This window comes from Zingiber officinale, chromosome 10B (assembly GCF_018446385.1).
Source record: "Zingiber officinale cultivar Zhangliang chromosome 10B, Zo_v1.1, whole genome shotgun sequence".
In the NCBI taxonomy this organism is placed as follows: Eukaryota; Viridiplantae; Streptophyta; class Magnoliopsida; order Zingiberales; family Zingiberaceae; genus Zingiber; species Zingiber officinale.
Window position 1 is genome coordinate 2221813 of NC_056005.1, and position 20569 is coordinate 2242381.

Below are 20569 nucleotides of genomic sequence, written 5' to 3' on the forward strand. Positions count from 1 at the left end.
CTTTCCATTGTTATTCTCGATTTTCAAAAAAAAAAATGATAATCACTATTCATCCCTCTCTGACGACTTAACAATCCAACACATAGGTCTACCATTTCCAACGACTCTCGATCCCTTCTCCTTCAATATTTCTATTTCTTCATGGATCACTTATCTACTCAACGTAACATAGAAAAATAAGTCAAAATAAAGGATTGATCCACTTTTTTAGACTCTTGATTTGGATGGACTTCACTTATTTAAAGATGGAGTCTATCCAAATCAAAGATTATCATGTAATAGATCATCCTCTAGTCCATAATTTTCGATCAGAGGATCCCTAGTATCGCCCTCTTCAATATAAATGATAAATTATTTTAAAATAATGAAAATTTTTCTTTATTATTATTTAAATTTAAATTTTTTTTTTAAAAAAAAAACGAGGATAGACACGGGGACAAGTACGTACTCATGTGAATTGAATTGAATGTACGTCATGCCGTAGTATTAATTCATACCGCATTCTTTTGCTCATTCCCGAGCATTGCTTTCCATACTCTTCTTCCGTCTACTCGAGACGTACCCAGCACCCAACTTGAGGGCCCGGATGAGGATGAGCTTTTATTCCAATCACAGAGTAGGTTTGACGATATAAGCAAGTCAAAATGGAAAGCTGTGCATTGCTTGGTGACTTCTACTCTCCTCTTTCTTGTCTCTTTCCTCTTGGAATGGGTCCCCGCCTACATGTCATTCTCCACGTGAGAAAGAGCGCTGCACGATGGACGATCAGGATGGAGTCAAAATGGGCGGTGCTTTGGTAGTACCCGTCGGATCTCCATCCGACGGCGATTAGCGGGTGTGCCAGCGCGGCGCATGAGGTCCGACTTGGCGACCCCGCGTATCCCAGGGTGGGTCCCGTACGACGCCACGTCACGTGATTGTCACGTGACGAAGCGCGTCTAGGAGTGGCACGTTGATTAATGGCCGCGTGATCTGTATTGGACGCGGTGGATTTCTGCCTGGAGGACGCGTCTCACAACGCTAGGGACGTCAAATGACTGACGAATCTGCTTTGCAGACGCCGTTAAATGGTACGGTCACCGCCTTTCTTTCTTCGCCGTATAAAGCAGCGGTTCAAGGGACCAAAAACTTCGATCTTTCGTCGGTAAACTTTGGGAGAAGAAGTGGAGAAAGCAGAGACGCAGGGCGAAGCGATTTGGAAGCACGCTGGATCGCAGAAAAAGAAAGGCAAGTCTGACCATAATACTTAATTTAGTAACTTACTTAGGGCTTGTGTATCGATTTCGTTCCCAAACGTTGATTCCGTTTGCTCTTCGTTCCTTTTCATACGGCTAGAGTTTTGGCTGATTTGGGAGTGCTGTGTATGATGAAGACGAGTTAGTTATACGATGCTGATATTGTCTAGGACTTCGGGCAATACGTAGGAAGTAGATAGAGTTTTTGTAGGATGGATAAGACAATGAACTATATAGATTTTCAAAAAAAGAATGAGTTTTTATTTTATATTTTTATTCGCGTAATTTTATTCTTAGATTTTTGGTTTAGTACGTTTTTCCTGATTATTGAAGGACCTTTTTATTGCCATTAGATAGTTGAAAGAAAACTGGCAAAATGAAGAAAAGATGAATAATTTTGCACTAACTGCTGCCTGTTAGGTCAATGTTCTTGTTCCTTCAATGTAACAATTTGGGTTGCTTAATTATAAAATAAACAGTCAATGAAGCTTCCAAATAATCTGTCATGCTTGAGGGTGTTACTTGCATTATCAGACGGGCAGTGAAAATCTTGAGCCTCAAAATAGAAACATTCCAAAAGCTGGTAATGTCTGAAACCAAGATTTTCTATCTCAGGCTGTTGGGAAAGCCATTTACTTTTATTCCAAAGGCTTTTTTTTTCAATAGATAAATATGTTCTTAACTTCTTATGGACCACTGTCTATTTCTAAGAAGGATATTGCTTCTGACATGATTCTAGACAGCCTCTCTGATCTGGCAACTTACTATCTTAGGGTTGGACTTACATAGTTGAACATGTTTTAACTATTGTGAAAGCGGGATAGGGAAATACATAGACAGAAGGTGAACAGATGGATGATAGGTATGTTTTGACTTGGATGATGATGGTAGTGGGAGTAAGGACAAATATGATTGTTCTTTTATTAAAGACTTTCCTGTCAGGAGCAAAACACCAGTGGGTTTTGTAATATAGGTTGATGTCTCTGTCTTTGAATTGTTGTGCCTTCTTGGCTGTTCGTATTTGGCACTCTGAGAAGATTTACTGACTTTGCAAACTGAAACCAGAGGTCCAGAATATTTAAGCACAAAACGGTGATAGAAGATTCATCAAAGCCTTATACATAGGACTTGATTTGTGAAGTAAATTATCATATATCAGTCTTCTCCATGTAGGACTTGATGTCCTACTCTAGGCCTAATTGCTAAATCACAACAGAATGAACAGGAGAGGTGTGAAGTTTCAGTAATGGCATTATCATCATAGATAACCCTTTCACCCTTCACCAAATAATGGGATTAACCTCAATCCTTCTCAATGTAAAAATTGACTCATTAATTTTACAGGGCAGAACTAAAATGTGTTCATACCAGTGTTGATGGACTCATGACTCAATTAGGCCTTGCAATGCACTGCAGTTAGCGTATTCCCATGGATTAAACTTTGATATTGCAAGATATAAATCATCCCTTAGCTGTTTTTATTGATTTGACAAAGTTGGTGCAGTCAATGGGAGATAATTTGTGTTGTAAGTGTTATGGTAGAAGCTGGATTGGTGATTGATATATGATTTGATTATAGCAGATTTCATTTCTAATTAACTTTTGGTGAAAATTGTCTTTACTAGTTGACATGCAAAACTACATTTCTTATGTTTCTGTTGAATAATCATCAGGATATCTTGGTTATGAGCATTCCAAGGGTATTATCCAGATATACTTTATCTCTGTTTTCTCTCTGTGATGCCCTTGGTAGCAAGTGAAAATTTGCTATTTGTTTGATATTTAATAAAACATTCACTGATGAGATATTCTCCATCCATTCTTGCGCAATATGCCAAAAACATTCAGAAGTCTCCTGCATGCTCACTCACTACTCCCTTTTTGGTTTGGCCGTGTGTAAAAAATAAGTTTGCAAATGCAAATGATGTGTCTGTCTGTTCAGGAATGTGCATCCATGAAATTCCTTTTAATACATATAACTATTCCATGTGCTGATGCAATCTTTTAGGCCACTGTAGCACAGTTATAGTAGGGTTATTGACAAAAGGATCCATCCTCTATATAGTTCACAAGGGAAAAACTCATTGCAATGTTTCACTATTTCAGGATGTTAGAATAGGAATAAAATAAATTACCTGGTCTTACATTTATCCAGTCTATTCTCTTAGTTTTTAGGTTAGTTATCATGGAATATAATAAACACGAATTGTATTCTTATTTTTGGATAATAAAGTGATGTCCAAGCTTTCACTCACTCTGATTGTTGTATAGCATCCTGTCTTTCAGGATAAAGGAACTAACTGTTTTGACTTCTTTGTGGCAATCAGATAATCCTATTAATTTTCAATTGAAATCTCTCCATCAAGTTCATTTCATTGATGTATTGTTGTTTTTACATATGCCCCCAAAAATATCTCGTATAGCTTCTATCATGTATGGTCCTTAGAGCAAGGGAGTACGCTTAGGGGAGGTTTTCATTTCATTGATGTATTGTTGTTTTTACATATGCCCCCAAAAATATCTCGTATAGCTTCTATCATGTATGGTCCTTAGAGCAAGGGAGTACGCTTAGGGGAGGTTTTGGATTTTCTTAATGCCTATGACTTTGCCCGTAGCCTATAAAGACCTGGGGATATTCAAGTATTCTTCTCCCTTCGATTTAGGATTTGTAATTGAAAAGCATTAAGAATTATAGCTGCACGGCAGAATTTGGTGTTTGGTTAAGGTTTTTCTCTGGAAACCTAGGTGAGCTCAATGTGAATATGTCAATAGGAGCTTGTTCTTATTGCCCTCCTAATTAAGAGTTATGTCCTACATTTTCCTATCTTTAGCTATCTTACAATGCAGATTTTTCCAAAAAGGCAGTATTGGCTTTCATTTAAATTGACACACGTGCATACTGGAGGATCCTTGCCTATATCTCATGAGCAATTGATCCTTTTATGATGAAAACTAACCTATTGTGTTGATGGACTATTGCAGACCTTGCATACATTCCAGAAGTCCTTCCTGAAAAATTTGCTCATAGTGAAGACACATTTGATTTGATCATGTAACTTTCCTTCCCAACCGTTTGAGTGCAACAACCTCTCTGCCAAACAACTAGTCAGGAGCGGTATAGTTCTATAGAGATCTTCACCAGGGTTTAGCCAGTTGAGTCCTCTCAGCTTACCACTGATAAAGATATCAAGCAGTCTCTAGGTGGTCTTCCAATTGGTATTCAGTTACAATCAAACTGCCTTCTTGCAGTTTCTAGTCAGAGCATGAGGAATGCACTACAAAAGATTGAGACTGCTTTGATGGAACATGATGCTGTTGAACCAACTCCTAGCTCTAGTCATGAGTTGAATGACAGCAAACAGCCCTTGCTTGCAAAACAGCGGTCGAGCACGTGGAGCCATGAAACCCAACTGGAATCTCCTGAAAGCAAACAACCCTTGCTTGCAAAGCAGCGGTCGAGGACATGGAGCCATGACACCCAACTGGAGTCTCCTGGAAGCAAACAGCCCTTGCTTGCAAAGCAGCGGTCGAGCACATGGAGCCGTGAAACCCAACTGGAGTCTCCTCAAAGCAAGGAACCCTTGCTTGCAAAGCAGCGATCGAGGACATGGAGCCGTGAAACCCAACTGGAGTCTCCTGCTGTAGTCCAGTCTCTCTCTGGCAAACAGGTGAGTCTAAGCCATGAAGTCCGTCCGGAGAAAAAACTTCGAGAAATGAACCCTCTAGGTGGTAATGTGAAACAGCTTTTGCTTCAATGTGCTGAAGCTGTATCAGAGAATAAATCAGAGGAATTCAAGTTATTTGCTGAAGAAGTCCGCAATGCTGTTTCCATCACCGGAGAGCCTATTCAGCGTCTTGGTGCTTATATGCTAGAAGGACTTGTGGCAAAACAGGAGTCTTCAGGTACCAACATCTACCGTGGTAAGTACCGTGAGCTGGACAGCAACAAGCTTCTTTCATACACACACATCTTGTATGATATCTGCCCTTACTTCAAGTTTGGATATATGGCCGCAAATGGTGCAATTGCTGAAGCTCTAAAGAATGAAGACATGATCCATATAATAGACTTTCAGATTGCTCAAGGAACCCAATGGGTTACACTAATACAGGCTTTCGCAGCAAGACCTGGGGGGCCACCACACTTGCGAATCACAGGGATCAATGATCCATCAGCAGACCATGCGCGAGGAGACAATCCGAATCTAGTTGAGAATTTGTTTTCTGACATGTCCAAGAAGTTCAACATTCCCCTGCAGTTCCGCAGCCTAACTGTGCACGGACCCGAGGTCACAAGAGAAATGTTGGACATCAGAACTGGGGAAGCGCTCGCTGTGAACTTCACTCTTCAGCTACACCACACCCCGGATGAGAGTGTCGATGTGAACAACCCTCGTGACGGCCTGCTCAGAATGATAAAGGGATTGTCACCCAAAGTAACTACTCTGGTCGAGCAAGAGTCAAACACCAACACAACACCTTTCCTGACAAGATTCTCAGAGACATTGGATTATTACTCCGCGATGTTTGAATCTATCGACGCAACTTTAGCAAGGGATAGGAGGGAGCGGATAAGCGTGGAACAGCACTGCCTGGCGAAGGACATAGTTAACATCATCGCCTGTGAAGGCAAGGAGCGAGTGGAGAGGCATGAGCTGCTTGGGAAGTGGAGATCCAGACTCACCATGGCAGGTTTCAAGCCCTATCCACTGAGCTCCTATGTGAACTCCGTGATAAAGACTCTGTTGGGTCACTACTCTGATAAATATACAGTGTTGGAGAAGGATGGCGCATTACTTCTCGGATGGAAGAACAGGAACCTGATCTCAGCGTCAGCGTGGCACTGATCTAAGGACCCTCTTAACACGGTTTAGATTAGTTTCTTGCATAAACAACATCCACGTAATGGCATATGGAGCTTGATCAAGCGGCTTGTTTGATTTCTTCCGCTTCATTTACATTCTGCCAATGCTGCAAACTGTCCTAGTACACTTGTAATCTTATCTTGTTAATTAGAAAAAACTACTTGAGAGCTTTGATGTGTGAGTCAAATGTTCTTCATCCGTTTGACTTTTCAATCCTCAAAGTTTCCAAGCTAAAGATTACTCTTCATAATAGCTTTCAATCCTTTCCTCCCTGGTGTTTTTCTTATAAACATGTATGAAATAGGATGAGGTTTACTTGAATAATTTATTTTGTTAAAATATACATACAAATTTATAATTTAACAGTAGTTTGAGGAAATAATCATTATAAATGCCAACACTAACATCACACAGTCCATACACAGTTAAAAATCTCCTCGATCTTTGTCGATCCCAGTTTAGAATAAGAAGGCCGTCGGCGCGAAGGCTGGCACAACTTCACGGGGCCTGAAGGAAAGAAAACGGTAGAATTAATCAAATACGCAACGCTTAATTTAAAATCCGGAGGGAAAAGGAAAAACAAAAAAAAACCAAAAAACTCACCGGTGATCTTCGCAATCGGCGGCGCGAAACGCCACCGGTTTCACCTTCGTCTTCGCCTTCGCCTTCCCCTTCCCCTTCCATCCTCCGGCGCCTTTGGCCGTCGCCGCCGAGGTCACGTTCTCCGATATCGCCATCAGCGACGGTCGCCAAAGCGATGCCAATCCGCGACGCTCCCTCCGACGTCGCTTGTCGAGCGAGGCCCTCTTCGCCGCCGGCGTTAGCTTCTCCTCCTCCTCCGGAGGGCAAGTACGACGGCAGCAAGGAAATTCTAGTAACTTCATCTTTCTCTTTCCCTCAATCACAAGCCTCGACTCCCCACTCACCAGAAGTAACTTATGGCCATCGACAGATAGATATAGATAGATAGAAAGTGCAACTCGACCTTTATTTGACCATAATACCCTTTTAAAGCAGGTTTGACACTAGCAAAAGAGGAGTGTTTTCGGGATAGTGATCGAGTCAACTTGTTTCGATAAAGAGAGGACAACCGTGGGGCATCTGAAGCCCATTAGATTATCTTCTTCCTTATTAAATGTTTTTCAAGTTATCAGCAAATGAAGGATAAGATAAGCCTCCCTTAAAGTGTAAAAGAAAAGGATCCCACGTAAATTTGAAAATTTTCGTCTCCTGTTTTGAAGCTTATCTACCGCCGCCATTTCATTCACTGCATCTGCCCATTTCCTAAACCTTTCTTCTAAATGCTCTGAATCTAAACGCTAAAGTACTTTTTTTTCTTCGGGTTGTTTCATTGTACTAGGAGTTGAAATTATCGGAGCAGTTAAATGGTTTCAGACATCCCTATCAAGATCTTCCAATTATCTAAATCATCAGGCTTTTCTTCCCTCTAAATCATCTTGTGAAAACTTTTGATCCCATGCAATTAGCTAAAATGCTTCAGAAACTGATAAAGGATTTATTTTCAGCAAAAAAAAAACAAAAAGCGAAAAAGTAAAAGAGTCAACGTGCAATCTGGAGATGAAGCAAGTGGGAAGAAGAACAGCACGAGGCATTCCTGCAATTGTTTGTGTTTCTTCTCTTATCTGAAGGTTTCTGAAGTGGATTGACACAGACACATTGCCCGCTAGTTTATCACTTTTGGTTGAACTCTGTTATGAGCTTTAAATGAAAAAATTGACTTGATCATCCACTTTGGTTGATAAATATGTAGGATTGATTGATAAATATATAGGATTGAAAAGAATTTAGATATTTTCATAATTGAATGATATTATTTATTTTGGATCTAAGTCTTTGTGATTTTACTTTTGGACTCTACCCAAAAAATCTCATGCTAATGGAGATATCTTTTTCTTATAAATCCATGATCTTTCCCATGTGTTTTTAATGTGAAACTATATTTACAACCTCAACAATCTCCCCCTTAAAAAAAGGATCTTTTCTACGTCCGATCCTCGACCCACTCGGTCTACCCGACCAATTAGGACTTCCTTGTCTAGCCGCAACTAGGACTTCTTACCTGGTGTCTGGTCCTCTTGGTCCGAACATAGGAGTCTCTACTTTTTTTGTTCGAGGTCAATATTGTATCCACATAGTTCAATCAGACCATAGCTTTTGTGCACAGTCGGTGGTTAAACCTTCTGACAGTTCGGGCTATGATACCAATCATAAGATCGAAAAGAATTTAGATATCTCTATAATTATATGATATTGTCCATTTTGAGTTTAAGCTCTCATGATTTTACTCTTGGGTTCTACTTAAAAGGCCTCATGTCAATGAAGATATCTTTCTTTTATAAATCCAGGATCATTCTATTTTTAATGTGAAATTATATTTATAATCTTGCAATCTCAACACTGAGATATTTTTCTGTGGGTTTTAATCTAATGCCGTCTTCATTTTCAGTACCATCTTAAGACTTCTTTTCCAGCAACATGGTTAATTATCTTTTCTTGAAAGATTAGATCGGGATTATGCTCTGAGCAAGTTAATCTAACAAAGTGCACCAGAAATATGCAAGTCAAATCTACCATCAAAATCTTGCTCAAAAGCAGATCTAGCAGTGATGATTCCAAGCTTCATCAGATCCAAGAAAAGTCAGATGAAAACGTGAAGATTCCAGAGGAAATGGCAGTCATTAGCCAAATATTTCAGTCCCTAATCCAACTAGAATAAACCTTAAATTACGTAAACAGAGGCCTGCATTATCAGAGCAGATCTTAAATATGAATTAACCAGTCGACCACAAGCATCGGAGTTGGTAAATAATAATGAAGATTCCTTTGCCATGCACTGGAAACAGGTGCAGTTCGCTTGCACGAGGAGCTCCACTGTCAAGCTGACAGGAAACATGACGCCACGAACGTACACAGAAGTTTCTGCTAAATTAACACAACTGAAAATGATTTCCTCGAGACTGGGACATCGAATCTTCTGTCCCATGGACCATGGACAAAAAAGATGTTCAGGGATCGTCATGTCTCAGAGTTTCCTCAACATCGTTAATTTCTGATGCAACTTCGAGTGTTCCCTTGTCTTCATTGGCTTCACATTATAAAAGGCCACAAGCATCCACCATGCTTTTCGCACTGATACTCCAAGTTAAACACGGACTGATCCTTGGAGCTGCAGGCCTCATGGTGCAATTGCTCGTCTCGGCGTTGATCGTTGCCAATCTTCTTTCGACGGTGGCCATGGGAAGGCCTTTCCAGGAGGCCGTGGGGGTGCAGGAGAAGCTGGCATTAGTAGCTGCAGACTCGCCCATTTCGAGTTTCTCTGCGATGGAAGGCAAGATGGATCGAGCGAGTGCCCCAGGGGATTTGAGGCATCATGACCACCACCGCCGGTTGGATAACTCGATCGCCGGAGCAGAGGTGATACTGGGGGCGCTGGCTGCCACAGTGATCGTCGCTGTGATCTGCTACATTCGGGTCACAAGGAAAAGAATTGAAGATGAGAAAGTTTGATCCCCCCTTCCCTCCTATTTGTTTTCTTTACTTGCTCTCCTACAAATTCTAATGTTTGACAGAAAATGTGGCATATAATTTAATAAGTTTGATCCCTATGATAGGTGTGTTGAATATGTATGAATGAAGAAGAGGTGGAAGAGGATAGAATTTTCATTGTGAGTGAGACTTTAGTTTCATATTGGGAGTTTCATGGTATGTTGATTGATTTATATTGATTCACATGCATTGAGATGCGAATAAATGCATGGGGAGAGACTCTCTCTCACGCGTGGATACATAAGGGTGCAAATCTAAGGCCGGGATTCTATTAAATCATGTTTGACTTGTATATAGGTCGTGGAAACTGTGTCAATCATATACCTCGGTTCGCAACTCAGCCGACCTATCCATTTGATAATACAGATCTGCTACTTGACTGATCAGTCCGCTCTTCAAAAATCAGCCCCTACTGGCTTGATCCCAAGCCTTGTGAGCAACAACGGAATTGGAGGAAAACTAAGCTAAAATTTAAAGAATTAATTGTCCATGGAGACGAAATGGGATCGCAGTAAGAAATAGAAGTTACGTGACCATACTGCTCTTTTATATAGGAGGAAGACTGATTTCCATTTTAAATATAAATGACTTTGTAGTTTATTTTTTGTTACAACCAATTTGAGGATGAAGGATTAAATTCATATGGGTAGGCTTAATTTTCATTTAGATTAAATGAATATGGATTTAATGTCTAGATCTAATAATCCAATTTATTAATATTAATGGACTGTTAATAAAATATAAATTTTATGGTAGATAGTCTTCATAGGTTGGGTCAGATATATAAAGGAAGAGATTTGGTTCAATTAGGAAATATTGAATCGTATTCTCTTCTCCTCCATTCTTCTACCCATTGAGAATGACTTTGGGTTGTCGGCTCAATCCTATGGAAAATTTACTATGCTGATAGAGATTGACAAGTAAGAGATACAATTGTATTAGTTATGGACTTAGGTCAACATTTGATTTGTCTATATAGATACATCTTTTAGTTTTGTTTTGATGTATCATAATCATTTCTATTAGTATCAGAGTTAAAGATTAGCTTCAACCTTTTAAAAATACACATCAATTTTATATTTAATTCTATATAGATGAGAGAAATTGATGCATATCCGTTAAATGTAACATAGATATGTTAGGATTTAACTTATGAATTAAGTTTTTTTTTAATTATCCGCGAAGAACACGATTGATGACACAATTTTGTGATTTTTTAGCTAAAAAAAATGTTCAAAAAATCTGCTTTTTTGATATCAAGTCACTAATTGATTGGTAAGCGCAAATTTGGGTACAAAATATTCCCAAATCAATTGGGTGACTGATTCGTGTTCACCAATCGATTACCATAAGGATTAATCGATTGAGATGCCTAAAATTGCACACAGAAAGACCTAAAATCGATTGGGTGATCAATTGGTGTTCACTAATCGATTGTCATGAGGACTAATTCATTGGAAAACCAAGAACCATGCATAGAAGGTCTCCAAGTCGATTGGGTGATCAAGTGGTTAATATCAATCAATTGCCATAAAGGGTCAATCGATTGGAGAACCCTGGGTCGAATATAGAAGGTTTCGGAATCGATTGAATATCACCAATCGTTTGCATCAATCGATTGCGGTTCATTTGATTGTCCACAAAAGGTTTCTAAATCGATTAGTGGATTGATTGGTGTTCACCAATCAATTAGGGTGGATGAATTGGTGAACATAAACCTTCTGAGTTAATTAGGAAACTTGACTACTATCCACCAAACGATTGTCAATGGTGCGCAATCGATTGACGTGTCCATAAATTGGCACATAAAGTGTGTCAATAGATTGCAATTTGTTGGCAATTGATGGAGTAGTGTGTTAATCAATTGGTAGTTGACACTAATCTATCAATAACTAAATTTAGCTCAATTTTCAACAATTCTTCTTTCCTGTATTCTTCCTTGCTTTTGTTGTTTAGTCAAAACTATACTATCTCCAAAGCGACGAGAATTATTAGGGAGACTAGGAGTATAAGCATAGAGGAATGTATATCTATGTTAGGATGATTGACTCAAAGAAAAATCATTTTTACGTCGGATATATGTTTAAGGAAGCTCACAAATTTAGTTTGATTTCTAAGTTATGCACTTAGTATGTTGGCCCAAAGGAAGAGACACTATGTAGCCGATTAGAAGTGTGTGAGTGGTGTTGAAAATATACGTGATCCTGTTCGAACCAAGAGTCAACGAACGCTGGGGATGCGGCGCTCCCTGCTAGATCCTCGAGTGCTCCGGTGAACCTGCAGGAAAACCGAGCCGGGAGGGGTGTCCCGGCGACGGCCCTCCGATGCTCAAGTCAGGTAAGCTACGATGAACAAAGTGGCTTCCAAAATCTCAGAATACGTACCTCATCGGCGAAACCTGAGGTTCTTTATATAGAGCTATGAAGGGTCTGGGCACGCGTACCTAGGTGCATACGTGTCTTCTGTCCTTTCCTAGGTATGCGGCTGTCAGAAAGCTCACCTGTCCTTTCCTAGGTATGTGGCTGTCAGAAAGCTCACCTGTCCTTTCCTAGGTATGTGGCTGTCAGAAAACTTACCTGACCCATATCGCTACAGTCAAAGCATGCCCTCGATGAGACAGCAGAATCCCCTGTCACAAGATTTGGAGCATGACACACACGTGAAACCTACCGGTTGTCAGAGGAGAAATCCTCGGGTATTTTTCCTTGCTCCAAACTTGTCGTCCGAGCGGACAGCTCCCTCAACATCCGACCGGACATACGCAGTGGTTTACCTGTGCTTTGTGGAGACTAATAAACAGGGGCGCTTTATGACTGTGGCCGGTCAAAAGGTCAGCTCGGTCCGTGACCTTTTTAACTGAGCGTCGGAACCCCGATTTGACAGGGTGTCCTCCAACCATAAGTGCTAGCCGGCCGGACCCATCCGGGTATTCGATTCCATCGGTCGGCCGGCCGGCCGTCTACGGTCGTCCGTCCGGTCGGACCACACTCTCCTCGGATGGGCGGCTGCTCCGGTGACTTTCACTTGGCGTTGACTTTGCAAGAAGGGGGGGGCCCGCTTTTACTACCGGATCAATACGCTATCGACATGATGCGTCTACCCAAAGGAAGGTGAGTTATGTAGCAGATGAAAGTGATTCTGAGTTGTTTGGAGAGTACCACTAGTAAATTATAATTTAGTATTAAGAGTTAATGTAATTTACACTAGATATTTCAATTAATGCTCATAAAGTTGCATGTTTTGTTTGTTGCATTTTGTTATTGCACAACTATAAATATACATGCCTTTTTTGTTAAATTGGATTATGTTCTTTAATTTTATTTATTTAGTGCTTTCAATATCTGCTAATTTGAACAACATCCTTGTGCTTACTGACACAAACTTTGGATAGTGGAAAAACCATATAAAGTACTAGCAGGCTATATGGATTTAGACTTTGCATTTAGGCATGATCGCCCTGCACCTTTGACTAGTTATTCCATTGTAGATCAAAAGGTGATCTTTGACAAGTGAGAGCGATCAAATTGCATGAGTCTAATGATCATGAAGATATTCATTCCGGAATTTCTTAAAGGTTCGATTATTGAAAACAAGGATTCTAAAACCTTTATTAAGGAGTTAGCAAACCGATTCATCTCAAATGAAAACGTCGAAATTACTACACTTCTCATAAAGTTAGTGTTCATATGTGGTACAATAGGAAGGGTAATATTAGGGACTACATCATAGATATGTCAAGCTTGGTTACAAGACTTAAGACACTAAAGTTAGATATGTTTGAAAGTATCATTGTGAGCCTCATCCTAATCTCTATGCCTACATAGTTCACTGTCTTTAATATAATTTACAATACTCAGAATGAGAAGTGAACACTAAATGAGCTCATAGCTCAATATGTATAGGAAGAAGAGATATTACGACATGACACATCTCACAGTATTCACTTTACATCCTCATCTCAATATTCGAACAAGAAAAAAATATTCGAACAAGAAGAAAAGAAATGATAAAAGTAAGAGTAAGGTTAAATAACTTACAATGACATAGCCTTTAGGGCACAAGGTGCAAAAGTATTCCAATTTATTTATTTTTTTTTATAAAAAGAAAAGTCATCTGAAGAATTAAGGCTCCAGATACATCAACTGGTATATAAAAAATGATAAATTTTTCAACTTTATCGACTCAATCCTGTGGAAAATTTTTCCTGTGCTTGCAAGATCTCCGGTGATAAAAGATATAATGGCATTAGCTATGGATTTAGGTAGGCATTTGATTTGTCGTGGTATCAATTTCAATTTTGTATTGTTTTAAATATTGATGATAATTAAATTCGGTTGTAAATGCCTCCTTTCGTTTTGTTTTTGATGTATCACAATCCTTCTAGAGGGTGCCATTTTGCTTGTGATGGCAATTTCGTCATTGCATTAGTTTCCAATTGAAATATAAGCCAGAGCTCTGTACGTGAGCTCATCACAAATTAAATTAATTATTATATTTCTCCCCAAGAAAAAAGCTATGACTCTTTGGAAAAGTTTGATCAATGAATGTTTTTAGCTACGAGAATTATTTGAAGAAACCCTACAAATTCTTATAAAAGAGGAATGGAGTTTTAGTGGCACTGGCTTCCTTGAGAGAGTTTATAAGAGCATTAGATGCTTCAAAAAAAATAAAGAGGAAAAAGATCAATAAAGGGTGCATATATCCCCCCACGCCAACTTGCATTTCAACTTAATGATTAAGGAATTTGGTATCACACCATTGACAAGGTTAGTACAGTACGAGCAAGTTAAAGCTGCTTTTAGATGTATACAAAAGGGAATAATGTTTCAATTCGAAGATGCTTTGAAAGCAAATGGAACAAACCTTAATTTAAATAATCCACTGAATGAGTGGAGGAAGAGATTGAAGAAATTAAGGGATCATGTCGAAGAAGTAGTCAACAACTTGTTTGCCATTACTTGCGGCTCCACAAAAACAACAACGACAACAACAGAAACATTGATTAAATAAAACAACAAAAAGAAATTCCTGAGATTATTAAGATGCCACAGATTTTAAGTGGTTGGTGACTAGATTTTAACTGAAGAGTAGTTGTTGATCACGCATCTGCCGACGTCCAACGCATGAGGACAATGTACAGCAATGTATGACAAAATCCGGCAAGATTCAGTGCCCCAACAAGACCGGGAAAGATCGGCCGCAATGTTCCAAAAAAAGTCAACTCATTGTTCGTCGAGACTCCCGTCTTCATCAGGTACGTGCATGTAGTCAACCATTATTTGTTTGTTTTAGATAATTCTCCGTTCTATAGTCAAAGTGAAAACATGAAATACAAAGACAGATGGAATTGTTCCTTCTCTAGCTCGTTTATTTCTGCAGGTGAAATTTCACTGAGATAAAAGAACATGATGAATGTTCTTGAAGTAAATAATAATAAGTTGAGGATGAAAACACTGCCTAGCTCGTGTGGTTCATCTTTCTTTTTCCTCCTCTTTTCTTTCTTTTTGTTGCTTTCTACTTTCTTTTAATTTAGTAAAAGAAGAAGAAAGATTAGCGAGAGACTGTACTGTGGTCTACTTTGAATTGATTAAAGTAAAAGAAACTGCATCATATTCCTTTGCACCCAAGTAAAATATAAATACGCCACTATTTGTACAATTTTAAATATGTAAAAAGGCATTTCAAAGTTCCTAAAAGACTTGAGATTATCCATGAGAAGAACTTTATCTATTGCTATATATCACTTCACCTTCCGCTGATATATCCACTATATAGGCAACTCAATCCATCCTCCAATTTGATCCTTTCCATCGTCGTGATCTTCGCCTCTAGAGCGGCGAGAGATAGAGAGATGGCAGAAGAATTCTTAAGCATTCAAGGAGGAAGCTGGTGGAGCACCGCAACCGATTTGGGCGAAGCTAAACCTTATCATGATCAGCCCCTTGATCATGAGTCCACAGGGTCGGCTTGTGGCAGCTCAATCACTTTTCAAGAATTCACTCCTAATTCCTTCATGGATTCCACCATGACAACTAGGTTCATCAGCCAACTTCCTTCTTCCTCCATCTCTTGGACTCAAGCTTTACTGTGCGTGATCTTCATCTTTACTTGTAGTTTGTGATCGATCATACGTTTCACGAGTGCATCATGCATGTAATTTCATTTATGAAACATGTAGGACTAGTTCCGGAAAACCTGTGGATTTCATGGCCATGCTACAGGATCAAGATCCTGCCATGGTTGGTGCCACGAACCGTAATCTTTTGCTCGAGCAATATAACTTTGGCCATGGTGATGAAACCTGCTCGAGCTCACTAGCCATGATGCAAAGCCTAGTGAGGAATGAGCAGCAGCAGGATCCTTCGCCCGCACTGGTAAACCAAGAGCTCATCAATGACCAGTTGCATCTCACCTGCAACACCACTCCGACTGCACTGTGGAATCTTAACGCTAGTAACGATATCAAGTCAATCAAAACAGTTAATAAGGTAAACATTTAATTTAATTAGTTGTGATATATATTGTTAGGCTTTTCATACATAATGTTGTTAGCGACATATGTGTAACGCAGAAGAGTTGTTCTTCATCGACCAACAAAACTGGAGGCGAGAAAAGGCAAAGATTAATGGAAAGAGCTTCTCCATTGCCAAGCTTTAAGGTACGGTGATGAACAACGATCATAAGATTTGTTTAGATTATGAACCATCATTCGTCTTTAAGATCTTTGGCCTTTGTACTAGCTTTCCCTTTTACTTGGTTTGCAGGTGAGGAAGGAGAAATTAGGGGACAGAATCACTGCTCTTCAGCAGCTAGTTTCGCCTTTTGGAAAGGTCATAATTAATCTCATTAATAAATGAGTTTCCTTAGGCTTCTCTTCGATCGTGTGTGGTTAAGTAATTGAGCCATTGATTACCTTAATGACAGACCGATACTGCATCAGTTCTTCAAGAAGCCATTGACTACATCAAGTGCCTTCATGACCAAGTTGGTGTAAGTGCAAATTAAACAAAAACACACTGAATCCATATAACTTTGTATTGACTGTGTGATTGAACTTTAGGCTCTCAGCAGTCCCTACTTGAAGGATGGGTTTTCCTTCAAACAAAGACAGGTTTGCCTTTCTTTGAATTTATTAATAATCATCTATATTAATTATAAATATGCAGTGTATATTTAGTGATTCCTATTACAATGCAGAGGATGTATGAGCAGCTGAAGAAGTATACTGATGAGGAGAAGCGATTGGACCTGGGAAGCAGGGGACTATGCCTGGTTCCGATCACCGGCAGCTATCCGGCGACTGCAAGTGATACATCCGCTGACTTCTGGCATCCTGGTTCAGTTCTATTTGGAGGAAGCTTCAGATGTAGCAAGAGCAAGCTGGCTGAAGAGTAGATGAAACTGATAAAGAACTAATTAAGCATGCAAAAGTTGAATTGATATGAAGATACGACTAAAGCTGAACCAATTAATTGTAGTGGCAGCTGAATGAGGAGTGCTAAATTTGGCAGGAGGAATTTGGAGGAACATTTATTTTGAGTACTTGAGATAAATGGGAGAAGATTTTGATTTGTTTATAAGGTTTGATGGACCTTGGTAATTGGCATATCTGTCTTCTCGTATATTTTCCGGCAGAAATCTGAGTGGATGGCTCGGGTCTTTTAATGTTCTTGCTAGAATAACACTAACGTCCGTAGTCATCATGAAGCTCAAAGGATCTACCTTCCATAATCTGTATTCCTTGGGCACAAGAATCAAACATTCAATTTAAATGAAATGTTGTTTGATCCATAAAGAAAGAAACTGCATGTTTTAGAGTATTGCTATCTGTACTAAAAGTCTAAAATGAATACTCTGTTCCTCTTGTCGCTTATACCAAAGATCGAATTGCTTACCATCATAAATCAGCGTAGATATTGTATTTTAGCTATAAACTTGGACAAGCAACTGGGCAATGCGTTTAAGTTAGCGAGTTATTACACAATTGTTGGCTGACTAAAGTAGTTGACACATGTTGCAAGAGACGAGTTCATTCAGGCATTCCTTGTGAAGATATTATGTTTGGAGTCTTGAGAAAGTGCAGTACCAGCTTCCTATATCTTGCAAATAACAAACTAAGCAATTAAACAGGGTTTAAAAATCCATTAAAGCCAACGTAACATAGCACAACGATACTTAAGTTACAATCGAGAATGCAGTGAAAAGTAAATTACACAACACTAGCACAATCGAAGGCTCCCATTATCAGTTCCACACCTCAATCCAAAAGATGGCGTCTGAGCCTACAAAATGAGATATATTAAATGAGGTGGGCAAGCAAACAAACTTTTGCATAACAAGCTCATTGTGACAGAAACTGCGTATTATTAAACCCTGATACAGGATTGTCAGTCACAACGATCAAATACATCACAAATGAACCATTTCAGTGTTAAAGAGGAAACCCTTAAAAAATGATGGCCACTTTTTGAGAAGTGTGCTTGTAAAACAGATGCCACAGATACACAGATAGGCGTAAAACTTGCACAACTCCAGAAATATTTTGGTACATTGTAAACCAGGATTAAAGAGCACCAAAACAAAAAAAATACTTGTCAGTTGTTATGTATCTGCAAGTTGATCTTGCAATTAATTCTTTGACTTAGTTATGATGGTTGGTGAGATGAGGTCAGTTACAGAGTAAGCAAGCTGTCAAGATTTTTAATTGCAGAAAGAATCCAATTATTAGTGCATAGGCTCTAACTCTATTGATGACAAATGGTTAAAATAGTTAAGAAAAATATTTAAAAAAAAAACAGAACAAAAACATAGTTGTGTAACATGTTTGTAGAGTAGCAATAACATGTATGCAAATGCTCAAAAGTCAAAATAATTATGATAGTCCCCCAAATATCCAGTTGATAGATACAAATTTGTGGACCTTACACGGTTATTATGTAAGGTATCAGTTCTGCTCCCAACAATTATTGTCATAAGAATCAATCATAGGAAAACAAAATTTCTTATTTTCCAAGGATGTGAAATATATTGATATATCAGATAATTTGTTCCAGTTAATATATTTGTTATAACGTAGTCCAACTATTATGATAACATTAGACATTTGTTGAGTTAATATACTAATCATGCTCAATTACTACAACAATTTTGATTTTGATGTCCATTTAAGCGCTAAAGAAGCAAACACACAGTGAGAAAAGGGAGCCCCCCTTCTGTAAACTGAATAATTGGATTTAAGCTTTGGGAAACCACAAAAGAAATTCTTACTTCAAATGAATGCCACAATCTAACTAGTCTCAAGTAATTCAAGGCATTCGAGTTATTCAAGTTAACCTAAACCTCTTACTAAGATCATAAAACCTAGTCAGGAGGCAATTCAGTACAGCATTTGATAAGAAGAGCAGAACGCTCCCTGTATTTTGAGTTCATTTTCCAGCATTAAGTAGAAAATATGAACTTCACTCAGCTGACACAGTAAAGTAAAAGATACACTCTTTCACTTGAAAGGACTGTCATAGTTATGTAGCTGTGATATGTTGCTTATATAGCAGTAAATAAGCAAAGGGAACAACTACCAAGCACCACACATTGAAAAATAGAAAGTCTACGATGTTTTTCTCGCGTCTAGTTGTCTCGCATGCATCGGATTCATATAAGCATACACCATGCATAGTTTTGTCTAATTTCCCGATCATAATATCAAAATCGTGTTCATCTAAATCATCGATCGAATCATCAAATTTCATCATCATTTCTTCTAGTAACAAACAATGTTGGTCATATTGATAGGAAAGTAAAAAGTAAGTTGTAGTTTCGAGGGCAAGACATTGACCTTTGAGTTAAACGGTGGCATCATGGTATTCATCTTCTTCTGGGACAGGATGCAGCTCATCGTCCTTCTCCGTCGACTCCCCTGGAGCTATCGGACCGCCGCCGTCGGTTGCGCCCCCCTCTTCAGGATAGCGCACCACCACAACGGGGCAAACGCAGTGGTGGACGCAGTAGTCGCTGACGCTACCGAGCCTCCCCTTGCTGGTCTTCCTCGAGGCCCCGAAGCCTCTGCTGCCCATGATCACGGCGCTAAGGTTGAGGCGCTCCACCTCGAGGCAAAGACGCTCCTTCATGTCGTGGTCCTTCACGATGTGGATCTTGAACGGAATCTGAGCCTCCACGAGCGGCTGCGCGAGGTCCTGTGCCTTGGTGGTGGTGAAGGCGTCGAAGTCGTCCTCCAACTTCCGCTGCGATTCCTCAGAGCCAGTCTCTTCCGGAACAGAGAGGTCGACGGCGCCCCAATCAGCACCGTAGAGGACAGAAGTAGACCGTACGTGGAGGAGGATGACGATGTCGCCGGGGCGGAGGTAGTTCTGCACGGCCCACTTGACGGCGTAGGCGCTCTCGTCGCTGAGGTCTACAGCGATTGCTATCCGGCGGTGGGAGCCAGCGGAGGGATTCGATGACGCATCGGAAGAGAGGAAGAATCTGGGAGAGGATGGGTGGGTCGCCTCCTGCGCGGCCGCAGCCGCCGCCTCCTGCGGATCGTAGTGGGGCGGAGTCTGCTGGGGGTTCATTCCGGCGAAAACTAGGGGTTTTGTGGGAGTTACGGCTTCTTTGTCGTTGCAAAAAGGTTGGAGACTTGGGGAGAGAGATCTGGAATAAAAGGCGATGGAATCGATTCGGTTCCGGTGTCTTTTGGGGAAGGAGAGAAGGAAGACGACGACTACACGCAGACTCCGACTCTTTGCCTGCCGACGTGGAGAACAAGAAAGAAATACAAAAAGTAAAACAAAACAGTTTGCAAAAATTCCCTTTACAATTATATTATTATTATTAAAATACTTTTGATTTAAAAAATAGTTCAATTTTTTTTCCCATCACCGCCTTTTTTTTTATCTCTTATCAATT

At 39.8% G+C, this 20569-nt stretch overlaps 5 protein-coding genes across 5 annotated transcripts; 3 read left to right on the forward strand and 2 right to left on the reverse strand.

Moving 5' to 3' along the window:
* Positions 1–1073: 1073 nt before the first annotated feature.
* On the forward strand, positions 1074–6271 carry LOC122028566 (chitin-inducible gibberellin-responsive protein 1-like). The gene is made up of 2 exons (XM_042587408.1): positions 1074–1227; positions 4218–6271. The coding sequence occupies exon 2, from the start codon at positions 4499–4501 to the stop codon at positions 6080–6082; it is 1584 nt and encodes a 527-aa protein (XP_042443342.1). The 5' UTR covers positions 1074–1227; positions 4218–4498; the 3' UTR covers positions 6083–6271.
* A 278-nt stretch (positions 6272–6549) lies between these two features.
* LOC122028568 lies at positions 6550–7048 on the reverse strand. Its single transcript, XM_042587409.1, has 2 exons — positions 6704–7048; positions 6550–6607 (listed from the first exon to the last, which is right to left on the reverse strand). The coding sequence occupies exons 1-2, from the start codon at positions 6982–6984 to the stop codon at positions 6559–6561; spliced, it is 330 nt and encodes a 109-aa protein (XP_042443343.1). The 5' UTR covers positions 6985–7048; the 3' UTR covers positions 6550–6558.
* Positions 7049–8614: 1566 nt separating this feature from the next.
* Positions 8615–9760, forward strand: LOC122030476. Its single transcript, XM_042589694.1, has one exon. It carries the CDS (start codon positions 9110–9112, stop codon positions 9626–9628), a length of 519 nt encoding a protein of 172 aa, XP_042445628.1. The 5' UTR covers positions 8615–9109; the 3' UTR covers positions 9629–9760.
* Positions 9761–15408: 5648 nt separating this feature from the next.
* On the forward strand, positions 15409–17540 carry LOC122029485 (transcription factor bHLH112-like). The gene is made up of 7 exons (XM_042588485.1): positions 15409–15754; positions 15846–16155; positions 16239–16325; positions 16432–16497; positions 16592–16657; positions 16728–16778; positions 16865–17540. The coding sequence occupies exons 1-7, from the start codon at positions 15519–15521 to the stop codon at positions 17060–17062; spliced, it is 1014 nt and encodes a 337-aa protein (XP_042444419.1). The 5' UTR covers positions 15409–15518; the 3' UTR covers positions 17063–17540.
* Positions 17541–17782: 242 nt separating this feature from the next.
* On the reverse strand, positions 17783–20440 carry LOC122029486 (universal stress protein PHOS34-like). The gene is made up of 2 exons (XM_042588486.1): positions 19500–20440; positions 17783–17949 (listed from the first exon to the last, which is right to left on the reverse strand). Exon 1 carries the CDS (start codon positions 20233–20235, stop codon positions 19507–19509), a length of 729 nt encoding a protein of 242 aa, XP_042444420.1. The 5' UTR covers positions 20236–20440; the 3' UTR covers positions 17783–17949; positions 19500–19506.
* Between the last annotated feature and the right edge of the window lie 129 nt (positions 20441–20569).

Coding starts and splice junctions, on each gene's coding strand:
- LOC122028566 (XM_042587408.1), top strand. CDS start 4,499: ATGAGGAATGCACTACAAAAGATTGAGACTGCTTTGATGGAACATGAT.
- LOC122028568 (XM_042587409.1), bottom strand. CDS start 6,984: ATGAAGTTACTAGAATTTCCTTGCTGCCGTCGTACTTGCCCTCCGGAG. Junction 6,608..6,703: donor GCCGATTGCGAAGATCACCG/GTGAGTTTTTTG, acceptor TCTTTCCTTCAG/GCCCCGTGAAGTTGTGCCAG.
- LOC122030476 (XM_042589694.1), top strand. CDS start 9,110: ATGGACAAAAAAGATGTTCAGGGATCGTCATGTCTCAGAGTTTCCTCA.
- LOC122029485 (XM_042588485.1), top strand. CDS start 15,519: ATGGCAGAAGAATTCTTAAGCATTCAAGGAGGAAGCTGGTGGAGCACC. Junction 16,498..16,591: donor TAGTTTCGCCTTTTGGAAAG/GTCATAATTAAT, acceptor CCTTAATGACAG/ACCGATACTGCATCAGTTCT. Junction 16,658..16,727: donor GCCTTCATGACCAAGTTGGT/GTAAGTGCAAAT, acceptor ATTGAACTTTAG/GCTCTCAGCAGTCCCTACTT.
- LOC122029486 (XM_042588486.1), bottom strand. CDS start 20,235: ATGAACCCCCAGCAGACTCCGCCCCACTACGATCCGCAGGAGGCGGCG.